This window comes from Alosa sapidissima, chromosome 6, assembly GCF_018492685.1.
Source record: "Alosa sapidissima isolate fAloSap1 chromosome 6, fAloSap1.pri, whole genome shotgun sequence".
Lineage (NCBI taxonomy): Eukaryota > Metazoa > Chordata > Actinopteri > Clupeiformes > Clupeidae > Alosa > Alosa sapidissima.
Window position 1 is genome coordinate 8100705 of NC_055962.1, and position 25143 is coordinate 8125847.

General features: G+C 45.3%; 1 protein-coding gene across 2 annotated transcripts in view; it reads left to right on the top strand.

Annotated features, from left to right (window-relative positions):
• The window catches only part of ak9 (adenylate kinase 9), a 35739-nt gene that overhangs the window by 6754 nt on the left and 3842 nt on the right, over positions 1–25143 (top strand). Inside the window, exons 11-33 of one of the 2 annotated variants that reach the window (XM_042094572.1) lie at positions 2638–2777; positions 3146–3377; positions 3865–3955; positions 4090–4152; positions 4355–4384; positions 4866–4999; positions 7064–7217; positions 7768–7879; positions 8150–8226; positions 9030–9230; positions 9420–9529; positions 9678–9881; positions 14840–15124; positions 15620–15744; positions 16476–16695; positions 18501–18572; positions 19298–19516; positions 20186–20404; positions 20796–21009; positions 21917–22118; positions 22409–22555; positions 22796–23013; positions 24945–25141. In XM_042094572.1, the coding sequence (XP_041950506.1) occupies positions 2638–2777; positions 3146–3377; positions 3865–3955; positions 4090–4152; positions 4355–4384; positions 4866–4999; positions 7064–7217; positions 7768–7879; positions 8150–8226; positions 9030–9230; positions 9420–9529; positions 9678–9881; positions 14840–15124; positions 15620–15744; positions 16476–16695; positions 18501–18572; positions 19298–19516; positions 20186–20404; positions 20796–21009; positions 21917–22118; positions 22409–22555; positions 22796–23013; positions 24945–25141 (3666 nt within the window). The remainder of the gene's footprint in view (positions 1–2637; positions 2778–3145; positions 3378–3864; positions 3956–4089; positions 4153–4354; positions 4385–4865; positions 5000–7063; positions 7218–7767; positions 7880–8149; positions 8227–9029; positions 9231–9419; positions 9530–9677; positions 9882–14839; positions 15125–15619; positions 15745–16475; positions 16696–18500; positions 18573–19297; positions 19517–20185; positions 20405–20795; positions 21010–21916; positions 22119–22408; positions 22556–22795; positions 23014–24944; positions 25142–25143) is intronic. The other variant, XM_042094573.1, reaches the window with a different exon arrangement.

Sequence of the window (25143 nt, forward strand, 5' to 3'; positions counted from 1 at the left end):
CAGGCACTAGGGGGAAGCGAGACGGCCACCATTCAACCCGAAAAAAGTCATATAACCATTCCAATGACTCTGAAGCTGGTAAATGAAGGTAAATTAAACTAAAAAACTTGCATATTAAGCTAAAATACCTGCATAGTGTGCCTTTAAATAGTTGGATAGTTAAAATGGTTAAATTATTTAAAATAGAATTATTGTAGTGAGGAGTTTTATTTTGAAACAGTTGTGGGCAGAGGAAACAGTTGACGGGAGTCAAAGTTGATGACAACTGACTGTTGCTAGAGTAGTTATGGTGGTTGCTATGCTGGTTGCTAAGTTAATGATGTTGGTTGCTAGGTTTTAACTGTGAATGTGGTTGCTAGGCTGTTGCTAGGGTACTTGAAGTCATTGCTAGGTTGTTGCTAGGGTGTCCTTGGTGGCTACTATCAGAAATAAAGGAGTTACTACAGTGGTTTGCTAGTATAATCATCTTGATTGAAACTGACATAGATGCTTAATTTCAATGGTTGCTAAATTGGTTGCTAGGTAGTTGGTGGTTTAATATAGGCTAGAGGCATAGTTGATGATAACTGACTGTTGGAATAGTTGAACAGTTAAATAGTTGAATTATTTAATAGGGAATTATTGTAGTGGAGACTTTTATTTTGAAACAGTTGTGGGCAGAGGAAACAGTTGAACAGGATCTGTAGTCTTAAGAGAGCCAGATTGTATGCTTAAAGCTGAGACAGACAGTTGCTGGAGGTGGCCGGAACCATGGCTCTGGCCGGAACACTTGGCATAGGATTCCAAGTGCCCTATTGTGATGCCATAATCGCCAATGTTAAGTCTATGGGGATATTTGTCAAGTCAAGTCAAGTCATTTATTTTTAAAGCGCATTTAACATGCACATAGTGCAACCCAAAGCGCTCCACAAACAAGACACATAACAATAAGACAAACGATGCCGGATGGAGCGGCGTAGTCGCCAGCGTACCCATGACATCAAGACATGACAAATACATTTAAAAAATAACAAATACAAAAAATGCCGGACGGAGCGGCGTAGTCGCCAGCGTACCCGTGACACCAATATATACAAGACAGACAACAAAACAAATAAACAAATAAAAAAAAGAAAATATATTTAAAAAGGGGGAAAAGTGATGTTAAAATTAGTCCAATTTCCAAACCAGCTGAAAATGTCCAAGGGCAATGATGATCCGTGAAAACTGCGCACAGAGCTGTGTCTTCACAACCGATGCAATGCCAACAAAGTTCTTTAGCAACTGACCAACCCGGTGAATTCACTGGCAGTCTAGAGATAACGTTAACGTTAGAAGCTAGGCCTTGTAGACCGCAGTCTGGAGATGACGAGCACAGTTGTAATAGTTTTTAATTAATAGTTCAAAAAGTATAAAAGTTACAAATATGAAAAATACATTCCACACCTGTCCTAAGTAAGACCTACGTAACACAGTTTGAAGTTTCTACGTTAAACGGTTGAAGCCGCATTAAACGTGGAAAAAGCGTTAGAAGAAGAATAAGAAGAAGAAATCGGATAACAGTAGATTGCATTTTCATGCACTCTAATTCATTTCTTGAATTTCACTTGCATTTCAATAGAGTACTAAAGTGAAAACGTCACGTTGTCCTGGCAACCGGATTTTCAGTTCTAAACAACCGAATGAGAGATGGCATTTTCCATTGCTTCGCTGTGTTCTTTCTTTTAAAACGAGAATAAATACATTTCAAGAGGTGAAAATCACTAGATCTAAACATGTGGAGGCTTTTATGTATTTTTCCGGGGTATTACTGTAAAAGGACAAGTTTGCGAGTATGAAAGATAAAGTTTATAACGTAACAGTAAAATTTGCCTAATCTGTTCTGATTACATAATGTTATTACTGTCAACCGGGGTTGCTTCGAACACTTTTTTTTTTAAAAAATTGGAATTTATTTACAAACCTGAAAAAAAATCGGCAAGTATGAGACTGACTGATGCCTGCATGTAGGGGCGAAGCACTGCGCCATACTGACAGCAATTTACACAAAGTTAGTTTAGTTTTTTTTTTTTAATGAAGATTCTCAATATTACTTACATCATTGGTAAAGCAAACTCACAAATCATTTCACAAAAAAATTGTTCCTTTTCCATAAAACGTTCGTGTGGCATAGGATTTCCCTTGTTAATTTGGTTTGTTTAGAACTGAAAATCCGGTTGCCAGGACAGCGTGACGTCATACTTGAGTACTCTATTGAGGTAGCAAACAGGAAGCAGAATTGCAATTCAAATTTTGCACAACCCTGTCACTCACACACTGCATGTAACTGATTACAGTACATACACACTCGTACATGCAATGTATTTGTACATATGTTTGTTGTCTGTGTGCATGTGTGTGTGTGTGTGTGTGTATCTTTACCCCTTATGTATATGTTATGGATTGATACTTTTTCTGCTGTTGGAAACTTGGAACTTGGAATCTTTTAAGCTAAATTTGGATCATTTATTGGATATATATATTTATATTGATATCTATTCATTGATCCAATTACAGTAAAGAATTTAAATGTGTGTGTGTGTGTGTGTGTGTGTGTGTGTGTGTGTGTGTGTGTGTGTGTGTGTGTGTGTGTGTGTGTGTGTGTGTACAAACGCACAGGAAGAGCTGATGCATAGTGTTGCTGCCACCAATTTGGTGTCTCCAGGCATTCGCTGGAGAAGGAGTCGCTGGGGTAGGACTTGTCCTGTCGCCCTCAAGGATGGCCACATTGTCAAGGGCAAACCAGAGTTCTCTGTGGGGTGAGTGTGTCTCTGTTACAAAGCTATCAACCTCTGTAGCTGTTTTGCTGTGAGCAAAAAAAGTTAATGTACAGCCCTACTTTGGGGTGAGGGTGTGTGTGTGTGTGTGTGTGTGTGTGTGTGTGTGTGTGTGTGTGTGTGTGTGTGTGTGTGTGTGTGTGTATGTGTGTGTGTGTGGGACCTTACAGCTGTGTGTGTGGCACGACAATTTTGATTTTTTTTTCCCATCGCCAAAGCAGAACATTTAAAAGCAAAGCTTTTCTCTTTCTCTCTCTCTGGCCCTATCTCTCTCACTCTCTCCATTCCTCTCTTACTTTCCCCCTCTCTCTCTCTTTGTCCTTCCCTCTCTCTCTCTCCTCCTCCTCTAGTTTCCAGGATAAGTTTTACATCCTCTCCAGTGAGCAGGCCCTGCAAAAGTTCCTGACCAACCCGCGGCCCTTCCTGCTGCCGCCCATGCCCCAGCCTCCATGCAAGGTGTCGGTGATCGGACAGCTGTGCACGGGCAAGACCACGCTGTGCCAGCAGCTGGCGAACCACTATGGGGCTGTCGTCATCGACATGGAGACGCTGATGGAGCCCATGCTCGTCGTCATGAAGAAGGTGATATGAGAAAAAAAAAGAGTATTTTTGTTCCTTAACATTCTGGTGTCTTTTTTTAGGAGTTGGGAAATCATTCAAGTGTGGAGAGAAAGATGCAGCCTCAAAAGAACAAGGACTGATGTGTCTGAATGTTAAGGAGGTTTCATATATAATATATGGTATATAGTATATAGTGTGTCTGTGTCTGTATCTGTGTCTGTGTCTGTGTCTGTGTGTGCGTGTATGTATGTGTGGTAGAGAGAGAGAGAGAGAGAGACAGAGACAGAGAGAGAGGGAGTGATGTATATAAAGGGCCTGGGTCCGGTTTGTCGTCTACTGGCCCAGTTCTCAGAGCTCTTTGTGTTGTGTTGTTTGTGTAAAAGGGCTTGGTGTCCATGCTGTGTACAGAGGATGATTTTGCTCTCTCCATGTAAGTGACCAAGACCTTATTGGCTAATTGTGCTGATTACCAGATGGCTTGTCATTGTGTCCCCACTCCCCATCACAGGAGAGGCTGGACAAGCTCAAGCATGACACCACGGTAGCTGCTATTAAGAAGATTAAAGTGAAGAGAGAAGTGGATCACATGTTTGGCAAAGGTGCTCACACAAACACACACCATGATATTCCTCAACCATATACCCCCTCCCTCCCCCACCACACACACACACACACACACACACACATAAAGAACATAAAGACACTGAATAAGCACACATTCTGTTCCCCACAGAAAAAGAGAAGGCAAAAGATGGTCAGCAGTCCAATGTGGATAGTAAAGACACAGCTGGATCAGGTCAGACCATCTATCGTGTGTACAAGGTTGGGTTGGGTTGGGTTATGCTGTACTTGGCTGTGCTCTGTTGTTCTGTGCTGTGCTATGTTCTCTAGAGGGTAGTCAATCCAAAATATAGTATAACCCAACATGTGGTGTTTTCTGGTAGCAAACTCTGACATCAATCCAGTGATTTACTGTACGGATGATTTTCCACCAACAGATAAGGCCTTAAGTGACAAGAGCAGTGATGGTAAGGTCAATGTTTTCTTTGAGCAATACAGTATTTGGTGTCATTTCTGTATCATGAACAGTTTGGAACAATTAGTTGAAAGCAGTGACTACAATACTTGAAAGTATTTAGTTTGTTGTAATTAGGGCTGTACTGTGTGAGACTCGAGTCTGAATTCAGTTGATTTTGTTTCTGATTTGATTCAGTTCAATTTATGTGAGCTTTATTGGTATGACAATATTTATCACTAATTCTATTGTATTCTGTTCTGTTCTATTCTTATCTATTCTGTTCTATTCTGTTTTTTTCTCTGTTCTATTCTTATCTATTCTGTTCTATTCTGTTTTTTTTTCTGTTCTATTCTATTCGGTTCCGTTCCATTCTATTCTGAACTGTTCTATTCTGTTCTGTTCTGTTCTATTCCTTTGAGCTTTATTGGCATGACAACATTTTATGCGTTACCAAGCCAGAATGAAATACCTGTGTCACTGTGTTTGTCCAGTGGAAGAGGAGGTAACAGAGGACCACCCAGAAGTGCAGGCTATCGTCAGGGAGACCCTGAAGGAGGCGGAGAAGAGCAGCGACCAAGCCCCGGTTGACTTCTATGTGGACGTTTTACAGAAACGCATCCAAGAGGTACACACACACACACACACTCACCACTGGCTCAACACAAGTAAAATGAGATAATCATTTATTCCTGTTTTTTGTATCATTTTTATTTGTATTATCATTTACTTCTTTTTTTTTTTTTTTTTTTTTTTTTTTTTTTATTTGCAAACATCATTGACATTACAGAAAATGCAACACTACGACATGCACATGAATACTACATACGACAAACAGACGTGCATTACATAAACACATACTGTAACTTAACAAGACATCACATTGACTTGGCTTCCACAAACATAACACAACATAACATTAATAACAGAAAGGCTAAGGATGATTTGCGTCCAGGATGATTACAGATATGATTATCAGGGATGAAATTGATGACCGGAATGAAAAGAAGGGGGGATGGGGGGGGGGGGGGGGGGGGGTGCGGATGGTAGCTCTAAGAGTGTGAATGAGGTGGTGTTGGGATGGGGGTGGGGATGGGGGGTGAGGGGTAGTGAGTATGTGAGGATGTATGTGTGTGTGTGTGTGTGCGCATATGTATAAGGCTGGCTTGCTGTTGGGCCAGGAGGAGAGAAGCTGGAACATAGAGAGGGAGGGTTTCAGAGGAGAGGAGTTGTAATTATTCTATTAATGATAAGTATAATGATAGGAATAACTGATTGCCTGGTTGATTGCCTGACTGATTGCCAACCTGGGCACCCATTAATGGCCACAGTTCCACCCAGCCCCTGCAGTTATACTGCGACGAGCTGACAGAGGGGAGGACCTGCGTGCCACCCATCGCCCCAGGCCCCCAGCATATGCACACATCCCCCACTACCACGACAAACCACACCTCGCCCCCAGACCTTCACCCAACACGCCACTCTTGACCTAAATATGTACAGTATGTGAATGGCTAGGTTGAGGGGTCTATCTAGAGTGTAGCATTAAAAGAAGTGGGCATGCATGGTGAATATCTGTCAGGATTTCCCCATGCACACCACACTTACCCTGTGTAAGATGTATGCCTCCTCAATGTGTGCATTAAAATAAGTGAGGCATGCAGATAGACACCTGATGAGGCATCTACCTGCACTCCACTCTTACCCTAGCCTGTTTTGTAGTTTTTGTTTATGTATGTCACCTAACATGTAGTGCGATTAAAAGAGAGTAAAGCGTGCTGTGTGCTTCCAGGACAAGGCGTGTGCATGAGCGTATGAGGAGGGTGCACACCGGGGGCCCAGGGCCAATAGATAACCCACAGGACCCAACCAATGCCAAAACCACACAGCGACCCGCCAGGACCGAGTCTCCCAAGCCATCCAATGGGGCCCTGTCAGAATAACGATGGGAGAGGCAGAGAGAAAGAGTGAAATTAGTAAAGTTTATCAGAGAATGTAAATAAAAGGGGGAGGGAAAGAAGGGGATGCTATTTATATGACTAATAATAATAATAATAATAATAACAATAATAATAATAACAATAACAATAATAGTTCCAGCTACCCTCCCCTGCCTAGTGTTCGATGATATGTGTATCTGTTGATGAAGTGTGTTATGATCGTGTGGAGATGGAACTCAGGCAAAGAGGGTCAGGACTGTAAGTAGGTGATAAAGGGGTACCAAGGAGAGGTTGTATCCTGAGTATTGATTAAGTTTGTAGTTGATAGGTTTTCAAATGATATATAGTCTGTTAACAAGTTTTTCCAATGAGTGATGTGAGCTTTTTTCTTAGATTTCCAGTTCATGAGGATTGTTTTCTTGGCGATAGTCAGCGCTACCAGCAGTGTTTTATTGCAGGAGTTGCTTAAATTGACTGTGGATGTATCACCAAGTATGCATAAGGAAGGGGATGCTGGGATGTGACAGCCAAAGATGGAAGAGAGAGATTTTGTGACACTCACCCAGAAGTGGTTGATTGGAGTGCAATGCCAAACCGCATGAATGTATTATCAATTATCATTTACTTCTAATAGAAGCACACTGTGTTTTTTGTAGACTGCTTAGGAAATATCTTGCACACTTGTGCTAGATAAGCAGATTAAATTGAAAGGAATAAACTCTTTGTAACTCTTTGTGTCTGGAATGTTCCAGATTGAGGCTGAGGACGCAGACAAGGAACTCAAGCGGGGATGGGTGCTGGATAACTTCCCTCAGACACGGACCCAACTGGCCGCGTTACAGGAGGTGCAGGGCGGGCTCATGCCCGACATCCTCTTCTGTCTGATGCAGTCGGACGAGGAAGACCGTGAGCTCAAATGTGTTATAATGAGGCGGGGATCACATTGACCAGCGGCAAGCAGCAGATGTCCTATTGTTCGCTATAGTTCAGCAGCAGAACAGTTTGAGCAGCAGTTTTGCGCTAGTGTCAAACAATTTGAGCTTAAAGTGAGGCTCATCAATTGTCACTAGGCAACAGAACATAGACAGTTTGTTTAAGTTAGGAACTAAATACAACTTCATTTGAATTGTTATTGTCTAAGCATTGTGGTACACTTTACCGCTACCGCATCGTTATTATGTGATCCTCACCTTACATTACAAATAATAATTATCATAATGTTAATTGGTATGATATTGTAGTTATATCAGGAGCTCTGAGCACAGGTGTAATCCCAAACTGTGAGCCTTTAAAATACATAGCTACAACAGTAACACACACACACACACACACACACACACACACACACAGACACATTTGCTTCCACTCTAGACAGACAAACAGCATGTCCTTTCCAACGTCCTCAGCCCACATTGCTTAATGACGGTTCGGTCTCCCTCCTCCGCGTTCCCCCCAGGAAAGACCGTCCTGACCAGACTGTACCTGCACAACAAGGAGGCGGTGGATGCCGCCGTGCTCAAGAGGCTTGAAGAGGTAGAGAACCAAAGCCAGAAGCCCCAGAATGCCCTGTGAGTATAGCACACACACACACACGACACAGAGGCCACTGATTAGTGTAGAAAATCAGGCTTGTCCAGGGAGTGTGTGCGTGTGCGTGTGCGTGTGCGTGTGTGTGTGTTACGGGGGAAAAAATCACCATGAGATCAAGCATGGTGATGTGTGTGGTTCACCATTGAAGAGTGTTTTTTTGTGTGTGTGTGTGTGTGTGTGTGTGTGTGTGTGTGTGTGTGTGTGTGTGTGTGTGTGTGTGTGTGTGTGTGTGTGTGTGTATGTTACAGACAGCGGATGCAGGAGTCAGAGGATGAATCCAAAACAGCGGACACCAAACTAGAGTCTGTTCCAGAGGAGCCTGAGGGTAGTCACTTTAAAACATGTCTGCATCATGTTCGGGCTGTGTTCTGTGTGTGTGTTATAACAAGTATCATTACAATGGGAAAAATAGGTCAATGTGTATGTGTTATAACAGCTTTAGGCCATGCTACTTTCATAGCAGCTGTAACTTTACTGTGTGCCCTAGTTCTCTCTCCTTTCAGTTGTGTAATCTCATGTACGAGAGCTGAAGGGGTCAAGGGTCAAGGCTTCAAGTTTTCTCACCGCTAACGTTAGCGACCATGAGGCCCTGTTGAAGAGGCTGCTGGTTCCCTTCAAGCTCCACACCTTCTCGTTACAGATTCCCTCCTTAACTTTGCACCGATCATTTCGAAATAAAGCTATTCGCACACTCTATGTGGTGCAGCGGCAAAGCAGTAACCTTCTATCCTCCATTCTGCTCGAAGTCCCCTGTGCCAAACACACATACACATACAGCTCACTTTAATCTGGGTCACGGCACCAGCACTACCTTTCTTTATCATCACACTCAGGCCTGTGGCCTTGAGTCTATAAGTAGGCAGGGTTACAACATTCCTGGCATTCTTACAAACCCTCTTACAAAATCTATAGGTAAGGATGATTATACCATTTCTAAGCATCTAACAAAATCTATAGGTCAGGGCACTGGAAAACTTTCAAGCTACCATTCCTACCCTCTTACCAAATCTAAGGACAATTACACCATTCCTACAAAATCTTCCATAAGATGAAGTGGAGTTCCACTGTGTGTGTGTGTGTGTGTGCGTGCGTGCGTGCGTGCATGCGTGCGTGTGTGTGTGTGTGCAGCCGATGAGGCCCCGGTGAACCGGGCGGCGGAGCAGGCCTTCCCTGATGGCCCTGAGATGGAGGCGTACAAGACGCAGCTGGGCAAGTTCGGCCTGGAGTGGGAGACCATGGAGTCGTCCATCACCAGCCGCTACTCTGTCCTGCAGCTCAAAGGACGCTCGCTACATCAGCTATTGGAGGACATGATCGCACAGATGGAGCGTGAGTGCCGACATACCTTTGTGTGTGTGTGTGTGTGTGTGTGTGTGTGTGTGTGTGTGTGTGTGTGTGTGTATGTGTGTGTGTGTGTGTGTGGGGGGGGGGGGGGGGGGGGTTGACAGCATGATTCAAAATGATGTGTGTATGTGTGTAACCTTTTCATGACCTTTTCACTGTGTGTGTGTGTGTCAGGGCCCTTTAAGTACATGGCCTGGGAACTGTCGGGTGTGGACCTGGATGAGGAAGAGGAGAACGCTCAGGCTCAGGCAGGCTTTAAGAATTATGAAGAAGCTGAGGAAGAGGTGTGTGTGTGTGTGTGTGTGTGTTTATATTTAAATGCATCAATTTATGCTCATGGTTGTGAGTTTGTGTCTTTATGCATGTGTGTTTGTGTTTGTGTGTGTGTGTGTGTGTGTGTGTGTGTGTGTGTATCTCTCTGTGTGCGTCAAGGAGCAGGAGGGCTCTAAGCGTGTGCTCGGGGACACTCTGCACTTCTGTCCAGTGGCGCTAAAGGAGACCGGCTGCCTGGTGCCTTGCGTAGACGAGTTAGCCGCCAAGTACCGGGAAAAGACTTACTACTTTTTCACTCCCGAGGCCCGGGAAAGGTTCCTCAGTAGCCCTGAGGAGTACGTCTGCAGAACACAGCTCTTCAAGGTCAGTGTGTGTGTGTGTGTGTGTGTTTGTGTGTGTGTGAGAGTGGAGCAACAACACTGACGAACAATGCAATGCAATGCAACACAAAGAGAACAAATGCATGACATATTTCAATCAATTTCAATCCAAATCAAAAGAGCTTTATCGGCATGACAACAAAACTCAGTAACAACAGAACATCACAACAGACAGCAGGTGTCTCCTGCTCCTGCATCTAGATAGATAGATAGATAGATAGACAGATAGATACTTTATTGATCCCTAGGGGAAATTCAAGGTCACAGTAGCATACAGACAACATACACACACACATTCACTAACAGCAGAAAAAGTAATTAAAAGTATATAATATAAAAAACACAACTAAGCAATAAGGACTGTAGAAGATAAAGAATATACTAAATATACTAAAATACAAATTATACTAAATAAAACAGTACAGTATCCACATACTGGGTGATTAATCAATCAGGTGCGCTTGCAATGACTGAGGCAGGGACTGAGCCTGTGGTCCTCTGTGCATAAGGTAAGGTAAGGTGCAGTCAAACAGTGCAACAGTGAAAGAATAAAGTCTATATATCTATATATAAATAACTATATTAAGAAAGGTATAAGTGTGGTCACAGTTCGGCTGTGGCATGGAGGGAGGGGTTGTGCATACGTGCTAATAAAGCACGCAAACAGTGAGGCAGAAGACAATGGTAAAGTGGCTAGTGGACAGACAGTTCAAGACATGGAGGTGGTGAAGAGGCAGACAAACTATGCGGAGAAGTCTATTTCTCCTCTTACCTTAAGTGATGCATTGAACAGTTCAATGGCCCTGGGGATGAATGACTTCCTCAGTCTGTCTGTTGTGCAAGGCAGTGAGCGAAGTCTCCAGCTGATCAGGCTCTTCTGCTTGGAGTGGATGACACTCCTTGTCCAAGATGTTGATCAGTTTGTTCAGGGTCCTTTTGTCAGATATTGAAGTGATGCACTCCAGTTCAGCTCCCACTACAGAGCCAGCTTTCCTTACCAGCCTGTCAAGTCGCCCCGCATCCTTCTTCTTTGTGCTTCCTCCCCAACATGCCACTGCATAGAAGAGGATGCTGGCCACAACAGATTGGTAGAACATCCTGAGGAGCTAGCTGCACACATTGAAGGAGTGCTTCCTCAGGAAGTACAGCCTGCTCTGCCCTTTCTTGTAGAGTGCGTCAGTGTTGGCTGACCAGTCCAGTTTATTGTCCAGGTGGAGACCCAGGTACTTGTAGGTGCTTACCATCTCGACATTGACCCCATCAATGGAGACTGGTAGCAAAGTGGACTTAGACCTACGGAAATCCACCACCATCTCCTTGGTCTTTGAAGTGTTGAGTTGAAGGTGATTGAGTTTGCACCACTGCACAAAGTCCTCCACCAGGCTCCTGTACTCCTCCTCCTGCCCGTTCCTGATACACCCCACAATTGCAGTATCGTCAGAAAACTTCTGCATGTGGCATGACTCATTGTTGTAGCAGAAGTCAGATGTGTACAAGGTGAACAGGACTGGAGAGAGCACAGTTCCCTGTGGCGCTGGTGCTGCTGATCACAGTGTCAGAGAGACAGTTCTTCAGTCTGACGAACCGTGGTCGCTCCGTCAGGTAATCTGTGATCCAGGTTACCAGGTGAGCGTCCACACCCATCTGCAAGAGCTTGTCTCCTAGTCTGAGAGGTTGGATGGTGTTAAAAGCACTTGAGAAATCAAAGAACATGATTCTCACAGCACTTTTCCCCTTGTCCAGGTGAGAATGTGTCCTGTGTAGAAGATAAGTGATGGCATCGTCCACGCCCACTTTCTCCTGGTATGCAAACTGTAACGGGTTTAGTGCATGGCGTACCTAGGGTCTGGCAAGGAGGCGTCAGGCGGGGGCAGGGCATGAGGTGGTGATGGTTTAGGTCGTTGGGTGTCTCCAGGATGCAGAGCTGGAGAAACTGGGAGGCTGGGAGGTGGGGGTAGGGCAGGCACGCAAACAAGAGCAGTGCCTGAGTCTGCAGGGGGTGGTGGACAGACCACTCCCATTGGAGCTGGAGCAGGGCAGTCAAACCTGTTATAGAAGAGGTTCAACTGGTTCGCCCTGTCCAGGTCCCCCTCCACAGAGCTGCTGCTCTTCTTCAGGCCAGTTATAATTTTCATGCTGTCCCATGACTCCTTCATGTTGTTTTCCTGCAACTTCTGTTCCACCTCCCTTCTGTAGTCCTCCTTAGCCTCTTGACTTTGAGTTCCACTTGCACGCGCCTCAGCTCTGCCATGTCCCCCTCTCTGTACGCCATCTTTTTCCTGTTAAGAAGCGTCTTGACATTGCTGGTTATCCAAGGCTTGTTATTGGGAAAGCAGCGTACAGTTCTGGTGGGAACAACAATGTCCATACAGAAATTCAGGTTGTCGGTTGTGCACTGTGTGACCTCCTCTAAGTCCTCTCCATTCTGTAACACACTCCAGTCAGTGCACTCAAAGCAGTCTTTTAGAGCCTCATCTGCTTCAGGTGTCCACTTTCTGAAGGTGCGTGTGGCAGCTGGTAGCCTCTGTACTTTGGGCTTGTACATTGGCTGGAGATGGATGAGGTTGTGGTCTGACTTTCCCAGAGGGGGAAGGGGGTTTGCACTGTATGCATCCCTCACGTTTGCATACATGAGGTCTATTGTCCTGTTTTTCCTTGTAGGGCAGTCAACAAACTGGTAGAAATTTGTGAGTGTGGAATCCAGTGTTATGTGATTGAAGTCGCCAGAGATCACAAAAAAGGCATCACTGTGTTGGGTTTGAAGCCTTTCGATTGTGGAGTGGATGACGTCACATGCTGTATCCGGGAGAGCTCGAGGTGGAATATAAACACAGACATAATCTCATTGTCATAATCACTCATAGGGCGCTATCTTGCACTTTAGCGCAATTGACTTTGCGCAAATTGCTTTGTGGGTGGATCTTGGGCGCTGTTTCTATTTTACCGGCGGGATTATGACTGTTGCGCCCAACGCAAATCTAAAATGGGGTGGTCTGTAGTAGCTACATTATTCATGGGTGTGGTTTGGGCGTAACGTGCAATAAACCAATCAGAACGTCATCTCACATTCCCTTTAACAACAGGCACGCTTGTTCCATAGCGGATTGCTATTATGATGGCGGATTTGCCAGGCGCAGCCAGGAACGGTTCACAGCGCTATGGTCAGTTGGGAACAGTTTGCTATTGATTTTTCCTCTTGACAAAATGTAATACAGAAATGTCACTTTCCGATGTTTTGGGATCACTCTCACTGAATCACGAGATTATGAATGCATGGTGATATTTTTGCAATGTAATCTAACATAACCTCACTATATACAATGCAGATCTGTCAGATAAGCTCTCCTCTCCCGTGCTGCTGCTGGGGCATTTGGGTTAAATGGCATCGGCATGCAGTTCAACATCACGTCTCATTAAGTCCACTAATATTTACTAGTTTATGTCATCAACACATCTGTGATTCGTGGAAATGTGTTCGCTAGATTTATACCTATCTTTTCACATCGGACACCACACTGATTTCCCTCGTGTAGCAATATTTGTCCTTGTAATTATGTATGGTTTGGAGAAATGGGAACTGCGTCGTATAGATGAGAGGAGCAAAGTGCATTGCGCAACACAGGCGCCCAAGTGTAAGCTACGGCTGTACCTTACCAACAGGCAACTCAACAACGAGAAACAGTTTCCAAGTTGACCTAACAGTATCCCATTAACTGCATGACAGTAGACTATTTACAATATTTTATGTAAAGTAGAGTTTGTAAACACGTTATCATCAACTTAATGCACGCACAACTTTTGTTTGAGCAGGAGAGAGAATAACAATGAATGGACGCAGCAACTACTGTACAGAAATTGTAGCCAAGGCTACTTGCTGCTTTCTTTTACTGTCTATGGTTGCTGGTTAACAGCACATAATAAGCTTTTTTAAGGGAATTCACAAACTCAAGACTTCAAGGCCATCATGGATATAAAATGTTTTTTGAAAGCAACAAAAGGATGGAGGGAACATAGCAAAGTTTGGAGTTATTTCAGATGGGCAAGGTAGGCAAAATTGTGGTGCTTGTCAAAACCTTAGCGCAGCTGGAATGCTAGTTCAGCTGGTTGGTGCTACCAACCACTCCAATCAATCACCGACGAGATGCACGTTTAGGAAAGTTTCAATTGCACGGGAGGGAGGGGGAGGGAGTAGCGAGCTAGCTCTCTGTTTTGTTTGAATGTCAACAGAAGTGACGTTACCCACAATCGCTGATACAACCTTTAATTTACCACTCACATTGTTATTTGCTAGGCCTTAAAGCAATTTAAAATATGTTTGAATGTAATGTCCTAATTGACCTAGCGCTCCACTCCACACGGTCACCAGTTTCAAGTTTCAAGGAGGAGTCTGTAGGAATTGTGTGACCTCTTGAAACAAACTGGCTCCACTCCAAGTAAGACCAACACCGCATTCATAAACTACACATATGCACACAGAAGCAAACACACCCTCACACACACACACACACACACACACACACACACACTCACCTACATGAGTTGCAAGAGTAGGGGATGGAGTAGGAGATGGAGACAAATTGACAAGCGTGATTTATTTTTGTGGAGAGAATGTGCAGGACTGAGCGGCGGTCATATTTTGTACTGCTAAGCGGTACATCCAGCTTCGTTTTATGGGGTCTTGTTTAATTATATGGAATCTTATTTTGTTTTATGGAATTTTATTTCATTATACTGTATGATTTATTTTTGTGGAGAGAATGTGCAGGACTGAGCGGCGGTCATATTTTGTACTGCTAAGCGGTACATCCAGCTTCGTTATATGGGGTCTTGTTTAATTATATGGAATCTTATTTTGTTTTATGGAATTTTATTTCATTATACTGTATGGACCCCCCCCCCCCCCGCCCCACACACACACACACACACACACACTCTCCCCAGGCCCCAGCGTTGCGCCTCCTGCTGCTGGGGGTGCGTGGTGCAGGGAAGACGGCCCACGGGCGCTGGCTGGCAGAACAGCTGGGCCTCTTCCACCTGCAGTTCCGTGAGTGCCTGCAGGAGCTGATCCTGGCCAAGACGCAGCAGCGCGTTGAGCGCTCCGACGAGGCCGAGCCGCTCAAGGAGCCGCCTGTGGAGCTGCACGCCCTCCAAAGGCAGTTGGAGGAACTGCAGCAGGACCAGGGCTCGGCCAAAGCAGAGGCGGAAAAGATGGAGGCTGAGGGGGAGGTGTGTGTTTGGAGATTGTGTGTAAATGTGTGTGTGTATGTAGTGTTTGGGTGTGTGTGTGTGTGTGTGTGTGTGTGTGTGTGTGTGTGTGTGTGTGTGTGTGTGTGTGTGTTTGTCTGTGTTTGTGTTGTGACCCCTACCCTTGATATAATAATATAACTATTATGGTATGGTTCTTTGCTGCTGTCAGAACCTCTTTTATGGGAAGCAATATTTGAATCCTGCCAGCATATGTATTCTACTTGTCAATTCTGTTTAAGAGTTAAAATGTGTGTGTGTGTGTGTGTGTGTGTGTGTGTGTGTGTGTGTGTGTGTGTGTGTGTGTGTGTGTGTGTGTGTGTGTGCATTCGTGTGTGTGTGTGTGTGTGTGTGTGTGTGTGTGTGTGTGTGTGTGTGTGTGTGTGCATTCGTGTGTGTGTGTGTGTGTGTGTGTGTGTGTGTGTGTGTGTGTGTGTGTGTGTTCGTGTGTGTGTGCATGCATGTGTGTGTGTGTAGGAGCCTGAGGCTGAGCTGACGGATGAGGAGGAGGCCATAAAGGCGTACTTGAAGGAGGGAACACCTTTGCCGCAGGAGGTGCTGGAGATGGTGCTGGTGCAGTGGTGGGAGCAGGAGCCCTACAGGTAACACACAGGTTGCGTTCCAATCGCAAGGCTCCCTACACTGAATTCCTCCCTCCCTCCCTCCCTACCCACTGCACAGGGTGTAAAATCCATGGCAACTTCACAGGGAACTCGATCGCTAAAAAAGTTTTATTTGGAATGCCCTGTTAGTCTTAGGTTACCAAAGAGATGCTTGGGTTCACGAGACACATTATTCATTCAAAACAGTGGAGGGTGGTTAGCTTGCTAACGTTAGATAGTTGGCTCACACAATACTTCAGACGTATTTTGGGATTACAGTAATGACTTTTTTAGAATGTACAGTGTCTATATCTCTCTAACTTTCACAAAATCCAAGCGTAAAAAAGCCAAACAAATGACGTTTACCTGCAAATATAGCCGTCTCGGACCATCTACTGAACTCTGAGCCCCACCGTAACCTTCCGGTGAAGTGATGTAGCTATGTTCCCTAGCTCCCTACACACTGTGCAGTTCCCTTTGGACTGAACACCATCACTCCCTATGGAACGGAATACCACTTAACAAATCTGAACACCCTGTACAGTTCACTTCGCAGTCCACTAGGAGTTGATCGGAACGCACCCACATACACACACACACACACACACACACACACACACACACACACTCTCCTAACCCCAAGGTCTACTGCTTCATCCTGGAGGGCTTCTCACACGTACACACACACAGACATACACACACAGACTATTTTTCCCTCTCCTAATCCCTAGGTCGACAGGCTTCATCCTGGAGGGTTTCCCCCAAAATGCAGAGGACGTGCACTTCCTGGTAGAGCGGCACCTTTTCCCCGACGCCACGCTCATCATGTCGCTGGACGTGGGTGACGTGCTGACCCGACTCCTGCCCCCACTGCTCACACGCTGGAGGGGGAGTCGAGATTGCAGCAGAGACATGCAGCGCCAGGTCAAGGAGCTGCGCGCCAAGATCAGGGTCAGAGGTCACATGTTCTCACAGTGGGGTTTGAAGGTCAAAGTTCAAAGGTCAAAGTTCAAAGTTTAGGGGGTGGGTTGGATGTGTGACATCTGCATTGCTATAACATGTTCCTCTTGGTTTCACAAAAAAGAAAACACTGAATGGGATCATATGTAACATGTAAAGGTGCTATATGGAGTTCTTTTTTGTTCATCCAAAAATGTTAATCCAACAACCGTAATATCCAAAATGCCTATGCTCCCTGTTGTTAAGATATCCACTGAAGTTAGCATGCAAACTAGCTGAGCTAGCACCAAGCCAGCTCTTCTGTAATATCACGTGTGGACGCTGCATTACAGTTTTTTTGCCCATTGCTTACACACTAAAAACGAATGCTTAGACCAAAGCCTCAATACCTAAACTTCTTAGCCTGACGTATCCATACTCAAAATTCTATTCAGAATTTGAGTCTGGAACCAAAGCGTTGGGACGTGATTATGCGGCATATTTCAACTGATACAGGGGGGAAAATGCCTCTGCACACAATTGGATAGACCTAACCAATCAGAGCAACGAAATAGCCTACAGTGAATCCTGCAGAGAGAACATCTTTCAGAACATCTTTCTTCTCAACAAATGCCTTAAAGGAGAATTCCGGTGTGATATTGACCTAAAGTGAATTGAAACATGATACCGAGTGTGAACGTATGTCTCATAGCCCATCTCGGCTTGTCCCCTGCACTCCAAAATCTGGCGCTAGTTAGCCGATGCTACCAACAGCTTTTTCAATAGTGGTGCTTCGGCATCGGGCTAGCCATGCAAATAAATCACTGTTTTACACCCATTTACGAGGCTCAATGTATCTCCACACTTCATTGGTAGACTTCCGAGGGCCCTGCCATTTAAAACGAGACATTGAGAACTTTGAAAAAGCACTGGTAGTTTACTTACAAGACGATTTATACAGACAGTATCTTCACGAAGTTTAGCGTTTGCAGCCATCTTGAATTTAGTCACGATAAGTCGAGCAACGAGTAAGAATGAACAGGTATGATAAGGGATCAGATTCCAAAAATAATTCAGTGGAAATGCATGGATTCCAGTTGCTGCTACTGGAAGAAACTGGAATCCATGCATTTCCACTGAATTATTTTTGGAATCTGATCCCTTATCATACCTGTTCATTCTTACTCGTTGCTCGACTTATCGTGACTAAATTCAAGCACTACCAGTGCTTTTTCAAAGTTCTCAATGTCTCGTTTTAAATGTCAGGGCCCTCGGAAGTCTACCAATGAAGTGTGGAGATACATTGAGCCTCGTAAATGGGTGTAAAACAGTGATTTATTTGCATGGCTAGCCCGATGCCGAAGCACCACTACTGAAAAAGCTGTTGGTAGCATCGGCCTACTAGCGCCAGATTTTGGAGTGCAGGGGACAAGTCGAGATGGGCTATGAGACATACGTTCACACTCGGTGTCATGTTTCAATACACTTTAGGTCAATATCACACCGGAATTCTCCTTTAATCGCTGTTTTCTGTTCATTTTTTAAAGCTATTGCGCCATCAATATCTTGTACAACAGACTCTTCTCTAGCAACAAGCTTTTTGCTGTAAACAAATTCAACCGAAGCACGCTCAGGTCACGCGAATGAATCGGAATATATTGTGTTTACATTTGTGTGTGTGTTTCTGGTGTTTACATGTGTGTATGTGTGTTTCTTGTGTTTACACTTGTGTGTATGTTTCTTGTGTTTACTGTATATTTGTTTGTGTGTTTCTTGTGTTGACATGTCTGTGTTTCTTGTGTTTACATTTGCTCCAGGAGGATGCCATTGCTAAGAGGAGAGCTGAACTTATGGCGGAGCATGATAAAACCCAGACCCTGTCCAGTCAGGTAGGACATCCTCTCCCTCCCCCACACCATCTCCCAGCCCTCCAGCCCCTCTGTGCTGCTGACTCACTCCAAGTGGACATTGGAGACCTCTCTTCCTTCAAGAAGCTCTTTAACACCCAACTCTGCCGGGAGCACCTCCTCTCCTTAGCACATCTCAACACATCTAACTAACTCAGCACACTTAGTCCGCACTTACCATGAACTACTGCTGTAGTAGTTTTGAGAATTTCAGTTCTGATCTGAGAAATGCACCAAAATGACTGAGAAACAAATTGAATTAGGGTCAGTGGTCTCTAAATACTGGAAACAGACCTCTATGAAAATGATCATTATTGGCAGCCCTACATTATATGCCCCAGCTCTGTAAATAAAACTCCGCCGACTGCTTGAAAACACCCCCACACGCCCAGTCTGCCCATGTCCCAGGGTTCAACACAACACTTCCTCAGACTGACCCTCCCTCATGCTGGTATATCAGATAAACTGGCCTGTTGTATTTTATGGCCCGAAAAAGTCATTTTCCACAAAACTTAATGTATTACATTGTAATGAACCCTGGCTTTTAGTAGCCACTTGGCTTCAACCAGTTAGCACCATAGGTGAACTAGGCTACTTCATGCCAGTTATTGGCGGATAAACAGACCCCCTACATGCCCTTTTACTTGCTCCAGGCCAGCGGTCAGTAGAGATGTTGAACCCTGCCCCTGCCCTATTTCTGCCCTCAGGTGCTCGAGGACCTGGACTCGGAGGGCAAGTATGAGGAGGGTGATGGGGATGACGAGTGGGAGCAGGAGCTGGAGGCGCAGCTGCTGGACGAGTTTCCCCCAGAGGAGGACGACGACCAGGATGGCGAAGAGGAGACGGAGGCCAGCGCCGTGGAGCGCCTACAGCAGGAGATCAGAGACCGCTTCGACACGGACAACAACAACCTCACCATGATAGGGGTAGTCATTTTAGTGTCAACTCTTTAAGTGTATGAATTACACATATATTGTTTAGGTAGATAGATATGAGGCAGAAATCAGAGATGGCTTTGACACCAATGACAGTAATAGATAGATAGATAGATAGATAGATAGATAGATAGAATAACCTCACCATGGTGGGGAATGGATATGGGGGGATCTACCTATAGATAGATAGATAGATAGACAGACAGATAGATAGATAGATAGATAGATAGATAGATAGATAGATAAATAGACTAGCCTCACCCTGATATGGGTACAGAGAAAGGGTGGGGTGGGGTGGTTTGTTAGTCAGTTGAATGTCAACTTTAGGTGTCTATGCTGTACATATTATAAATGACATTAGAGAGACATGATAAGTAGATATCAGAGATTGGAGACCATTTCACGGTTCACGGTTGACAACAGCCATACCATGACGGGAGTAGAAAGAAGTACAGAGATGGAGACGTATTAGGGTTTCATATCTGGTGCAAGAATGTGAACAGGACGGAATCGGCTGAATTGAAAGTGACTCACTGTATTTATCAATTTCCAGGATTAGTTGTGATTATATAAAATTGTCTTTCCTAGTAATGCAATACATTAGGTGTGTATTTGTGTTTACATACAGCGTGTGTGTGTGTGTGTGCATGTCTGTCTCAGGACCAGCTGGCTGATAGCCAGATCCCACAGATCATGGTGAACGCGGGCCGTAAGCCACGGATCGTGCACTACCAGCTGCTGCAGAAGGTGCGACCCCTGCTGCTCAACCGAGAATCTCTGTTTCTGCGGGGCCAGCCAATCAGCACCAGCCTTGCCACCAAGCTGCTCCTCAACTGCTACAGATACACCAGCGCCTTCGGCCGCTGGGACCCTGTTAGGGTGAGTAAAGACACACGCACACACACACACAAACGAATACATGCACACAAATACACACATATACACATGCACATACTCATACATACATACATACATACAAACATACACACACTATACTGTACATTACAAACACACACACACAAACACACACACACACCACATACATTGTTACACACGCACACACACACACACACACACACACACACACACACACACCACATGCATGGTCACACACACACACACACACACACACATATATACTCCCACCCTTTCTGCACGCAAATGTGTGTGTGTGTGTGTGTGTGTGTGTGTGTGTGTGTGTGTGTGTGTGTGTGTGTGTGTGTGTCTGTGTGTGTAATTCCCGTGTGTGTGTGTATGTGTGCATCACCAGTTTGCGGAGGGAGACCTGATCCAGCCGATGCAAGGTCCATCCAACCCCAGCTACCCTGTGCTGCTCAACCAGTTCATCTACTTCTTCTGCTCCAAAGCCACGCGCAGCGCCTTCCTCAAGAACCCACTCAAGTACCTGCGCCAGCACCCGCCCCACCCCTCGTCACCCATCAAACTGGCCGTCATCGGCCCGCCCAAGTCAGGAAAGAGCACAGGTCAGGGGGCTGAAGATCCAGATTATAGAATTGCACTGGCAAAGCTATCACACACACACACACACACACACACACACACACACACACACACACACACACACACTATGTCTCTGTAAAGGTTTTGACACACAGGACAACTGTTTGAGCAATGTGGTCAGACCCGAGTATGACCACTTTCTAATGCCTGGCGGTTGGAAAATGTTGCCTTGCAGATGATCAACACCTTAGCAGTTACATAACAATAATGTAATAGCTAAAAGTATCTAAAAAGGTCTAAGTGAGAGAGATTACACTGTGTTGACTCGGTACAAACAAATCCAACATCCATGTAGCGATTGCTTCAGTTTGTTATCGAAATGCAAGTAATAGCGTTGCAGTCTATTCATACAGACACCCAAGCAGCAAAGCAGGCAAAGGCAGGCAAGGCAAGGGTAAATGAGAAAGTGTGAATGCAGTTGCTGCAATGCAAAACAGTCAACAAAGACTACACTCCCTACTCACTCCTCACTCACCCTCATTCATTCACTAATTCATTCATTCATACAGACCAACAAAATAAAAAATAATAAAATAAATAAAAAATACAAGTACAAGACAAGACATTCATTTCATGGAACATGGCCCATGAGTTCTACAATGATTCTATACAATTCCTAACTATCGAAGTATAACATGATCAAAGCAGCTAACAGGAAAAACAGAAATCATCGAATACAATCCCATGGCTTAGATTTCCTGGTAGCTTACTCTGATAACGCTCAACACTTCCCTGTTCTCGATATAACAAAAATAAACAAACACCTTTCACTCTCTCTCTTCCTTTCTCCCTCATTCTCACCCCATTTCATCTCTCTCTCTCTCTCTCTCTCTCTCTCTCTCTCTCTCTCTCTCTCTCTCTCTGCTGCAGTGGCGAACATGTTCGTGCGTGAGTACGGTATGGTGCGCCTGTCCCTGGGCTCGGTCATGAGGAGTGTGTTGACCGAGCAGCCCCACACCGAGTTGGCCATGCATATACTCGAGCACCTGAAGCAGGGAGCCACAGTGCCCGACGAACTGGCCATACAGTGCCTGGAGGTGGCCCTCATGGACCTCACCTGCAGCACACGCGGGTATGGGCAGTGTGTGTGTGTGTGTATGTGTGTGTGTGTGTGTGTGTGTGTGTGTGTGTGTGTGTGTGTGTGCCCTCATGGACCTCACCTGTAGCACACGCGGTATGGGCAGTGTGTCTGTGTGTGTGTGTGTGCGCGTGCTTGCCTCTCCTGCAACCATGCGTATGGGGAGTGTGTTCTTAACATACTTTGTATTGAGAAACACCCTATGTGTGTGTATGTATGTGTGTGTATGTATGTATATGTATGTATGTGTGTGTGTGTGTGTGTGTGTGTGTGTGTGTGTGCAGGTATGTGTTGGATGGTTTTCCTGTGACCAAGCAGCAGGCAGTGCTGATGGAGGAGCGTGGCATCATTCCCATGCTCATGGTGGAGATGGAGCTGGACACTGTGGACGTCCTCAAGAGGGCCTTGAAAGACAAGCTAAAACACAACAGGTCAGACCACGGCCCACCACAGGTTTAGTGGACCATCTATCGGTCACTGTACATTAATCCTCTCGTTTTCCTCTCTCTCCCTCTCTCTCCTCCTTCCCTTTCTCTCTCTCTCTCTCTCTCTCTCTCTCTCTCTCTCTCTCTCTCTCTCTCTCTCTCCCTGTTTTTCCTTCTTCCCTCTCTTTCTCCATCCCCCCCCCCTCCTCACACACACACACACACACACACACACACACACTCCAGGCCCTACCCTGAGCACAACAGTGCATCCATCCTGGCGCTGCGCTGCTCCTGTTACAGACAGGAAGAGGAGGCTGTGAGGCAGCACTATGAGCTCCAGCGCCACAACTGGCTATCGCTGGATGCCCGACGCAGCAAGTGGTGGCTGTGGACCCGCGTGCTGGATCACACACGCCTCTGCATGACCAGCATACACACCTATATGGAGCGCATACGCAATGGTAACACACACGTGTACACACGCACACACACACACACACACACACACACATTCTCACACTCACACACACACACTCACTAACACCACACTCACACTCTCATTCTCACTCTCACACAGACCCACACACATGCACACACTCACTCACACACTCACTCACTCAAGCCACTCACTCCAGCTCACTCACTTACTCACTCACTCACTCACTCGCTCACTCACTCACTCACTCACTCACTCACTCGCTCACTCACTCACTCACTCACTCACTCACTCACTCACTCCAGCTCACTCACTTACTCACTCACTCACGCAATGGTAATACGCAATGGTAACACACACGTGTACACACACACACACACGCACACACACACACACACACACACACACATTCTCTCACACACACACACTCACTCACATCACACTCACACTCTCATTCTCACTCTCACACAGACCCACACACATGCACACACTCACTCACACACTCACTCACTCAAGCCACTCACTCCAGCTCACTCACTTACTCACTCGCTCACTCACTCACTCACTCGCTCACTCACTCACTCACTCACTCACTCACTCACTCACTCAAGCCACTCACTCTAGCTCACTCACTTACTCACTCACTCACTCACTCACTCACTCACTCACTCACTCACTCCAGCTCACTCACTTACTCACTCACTCACGCAATGGTAATACGCAATGGTAATACGCAATGGTAACACACACGTGTACACACACACGCACACACACACACACACACACATTCTCACACTCACACACACACACTCACTCACACCACACTCACACTCTCATTCTCACTCTCACACAGACCCACACACATGCACACACTCACTCACACACTCACTCACTCAAGCCACTCACTCCAGCTCACTCACTTACTCACTCACTCGCTCACTCACTCACTCACTCACTCACTCACTCACTCGCTCACTCCAGCTCACTCACTTACTCACTCACTCGCTCACTCACTCACTCGCTCACTCACTCACTCACTCACTCACTCACTCACTCACTCAAGCCACTCACTCCAGCTCACTCACTTACTCACTCACTCACTCACTCACTCCAGCTCACTCACTTACTCACTCACTCACTCACTCACTCACTCCAGCTCACTTTCACTGTCACTCACACTCATATGGGACACTGGGAATGGTTTTCCAACAGTCCTGAAGGAGTTCCTATACATGTTGAGAACCTTTTTGTTGATTTTTGTTCTCTCATATTACTGTAATTGGGAAGCATTCCAGGTGCCTATTCCATGAAATGTTGATGTTACTGTAATACTGCAGTCATAAAGGTAAATAGAGGCCATTTTGAAGAATTTAATATGCAATATATATATATATATATATTTTTTTTTTTTTTTTTTTTTTTTTTTTAACAGAAGACAAAATATGCTTCATGAATCAGATTCTTTAGAGTAGCCTTGAAATGGCTGTTCCTCTCTTAGGTTTTTTGTTCTTTCCATTGAACCATTTACCTGGCCACCCGTCCAAGTTATAACTCAGAGTTGTAACTCAGAGTAACCACTCAAACCATGCTTCCTGTAAATGTGTCCTTTGGACAGAAGTGTCTGCTAAATACCATAACCATAACCATTACCATAACCATAACCATTACCATAACCATTACCATAACCATAACCATAACCATTACCATAACCATAACCATAACCATTACCATAACCATAACCATAACCATACATGTAAAAAAAGTATTTTCCCATATTCTGTCTCCTTATCTGTGTTGATATCATACATGTCCATATCTAGCAGGAGTTGTAACTACTAAGAAAATATTTTCTGTAAAATGTTACTGTACAATTTCTCTTGGGGAAAATGTGTGCCTCTCTCCTGTATCTTATCTGTGTGGTTACAGTAAACTCAGCCCAATGCCCTCTGCCCTCAGGAAAGGCGGCAAGTATCGCCCACCTGTGTGTCTCTCCCCTGGAGCTGCAGGGTCGCCTCGGGGAGTTTGGACAGTACTGCCCAGTGAGCCTGGCTCAACAGCGACACCTGGTGGACTGTTCCCACACCAGCTCCCTGGAGTTGGCCGCAGAGTACCGAGGTCACTACTACAAGATGGCCACCAAAGAGTGCCTGCAGGT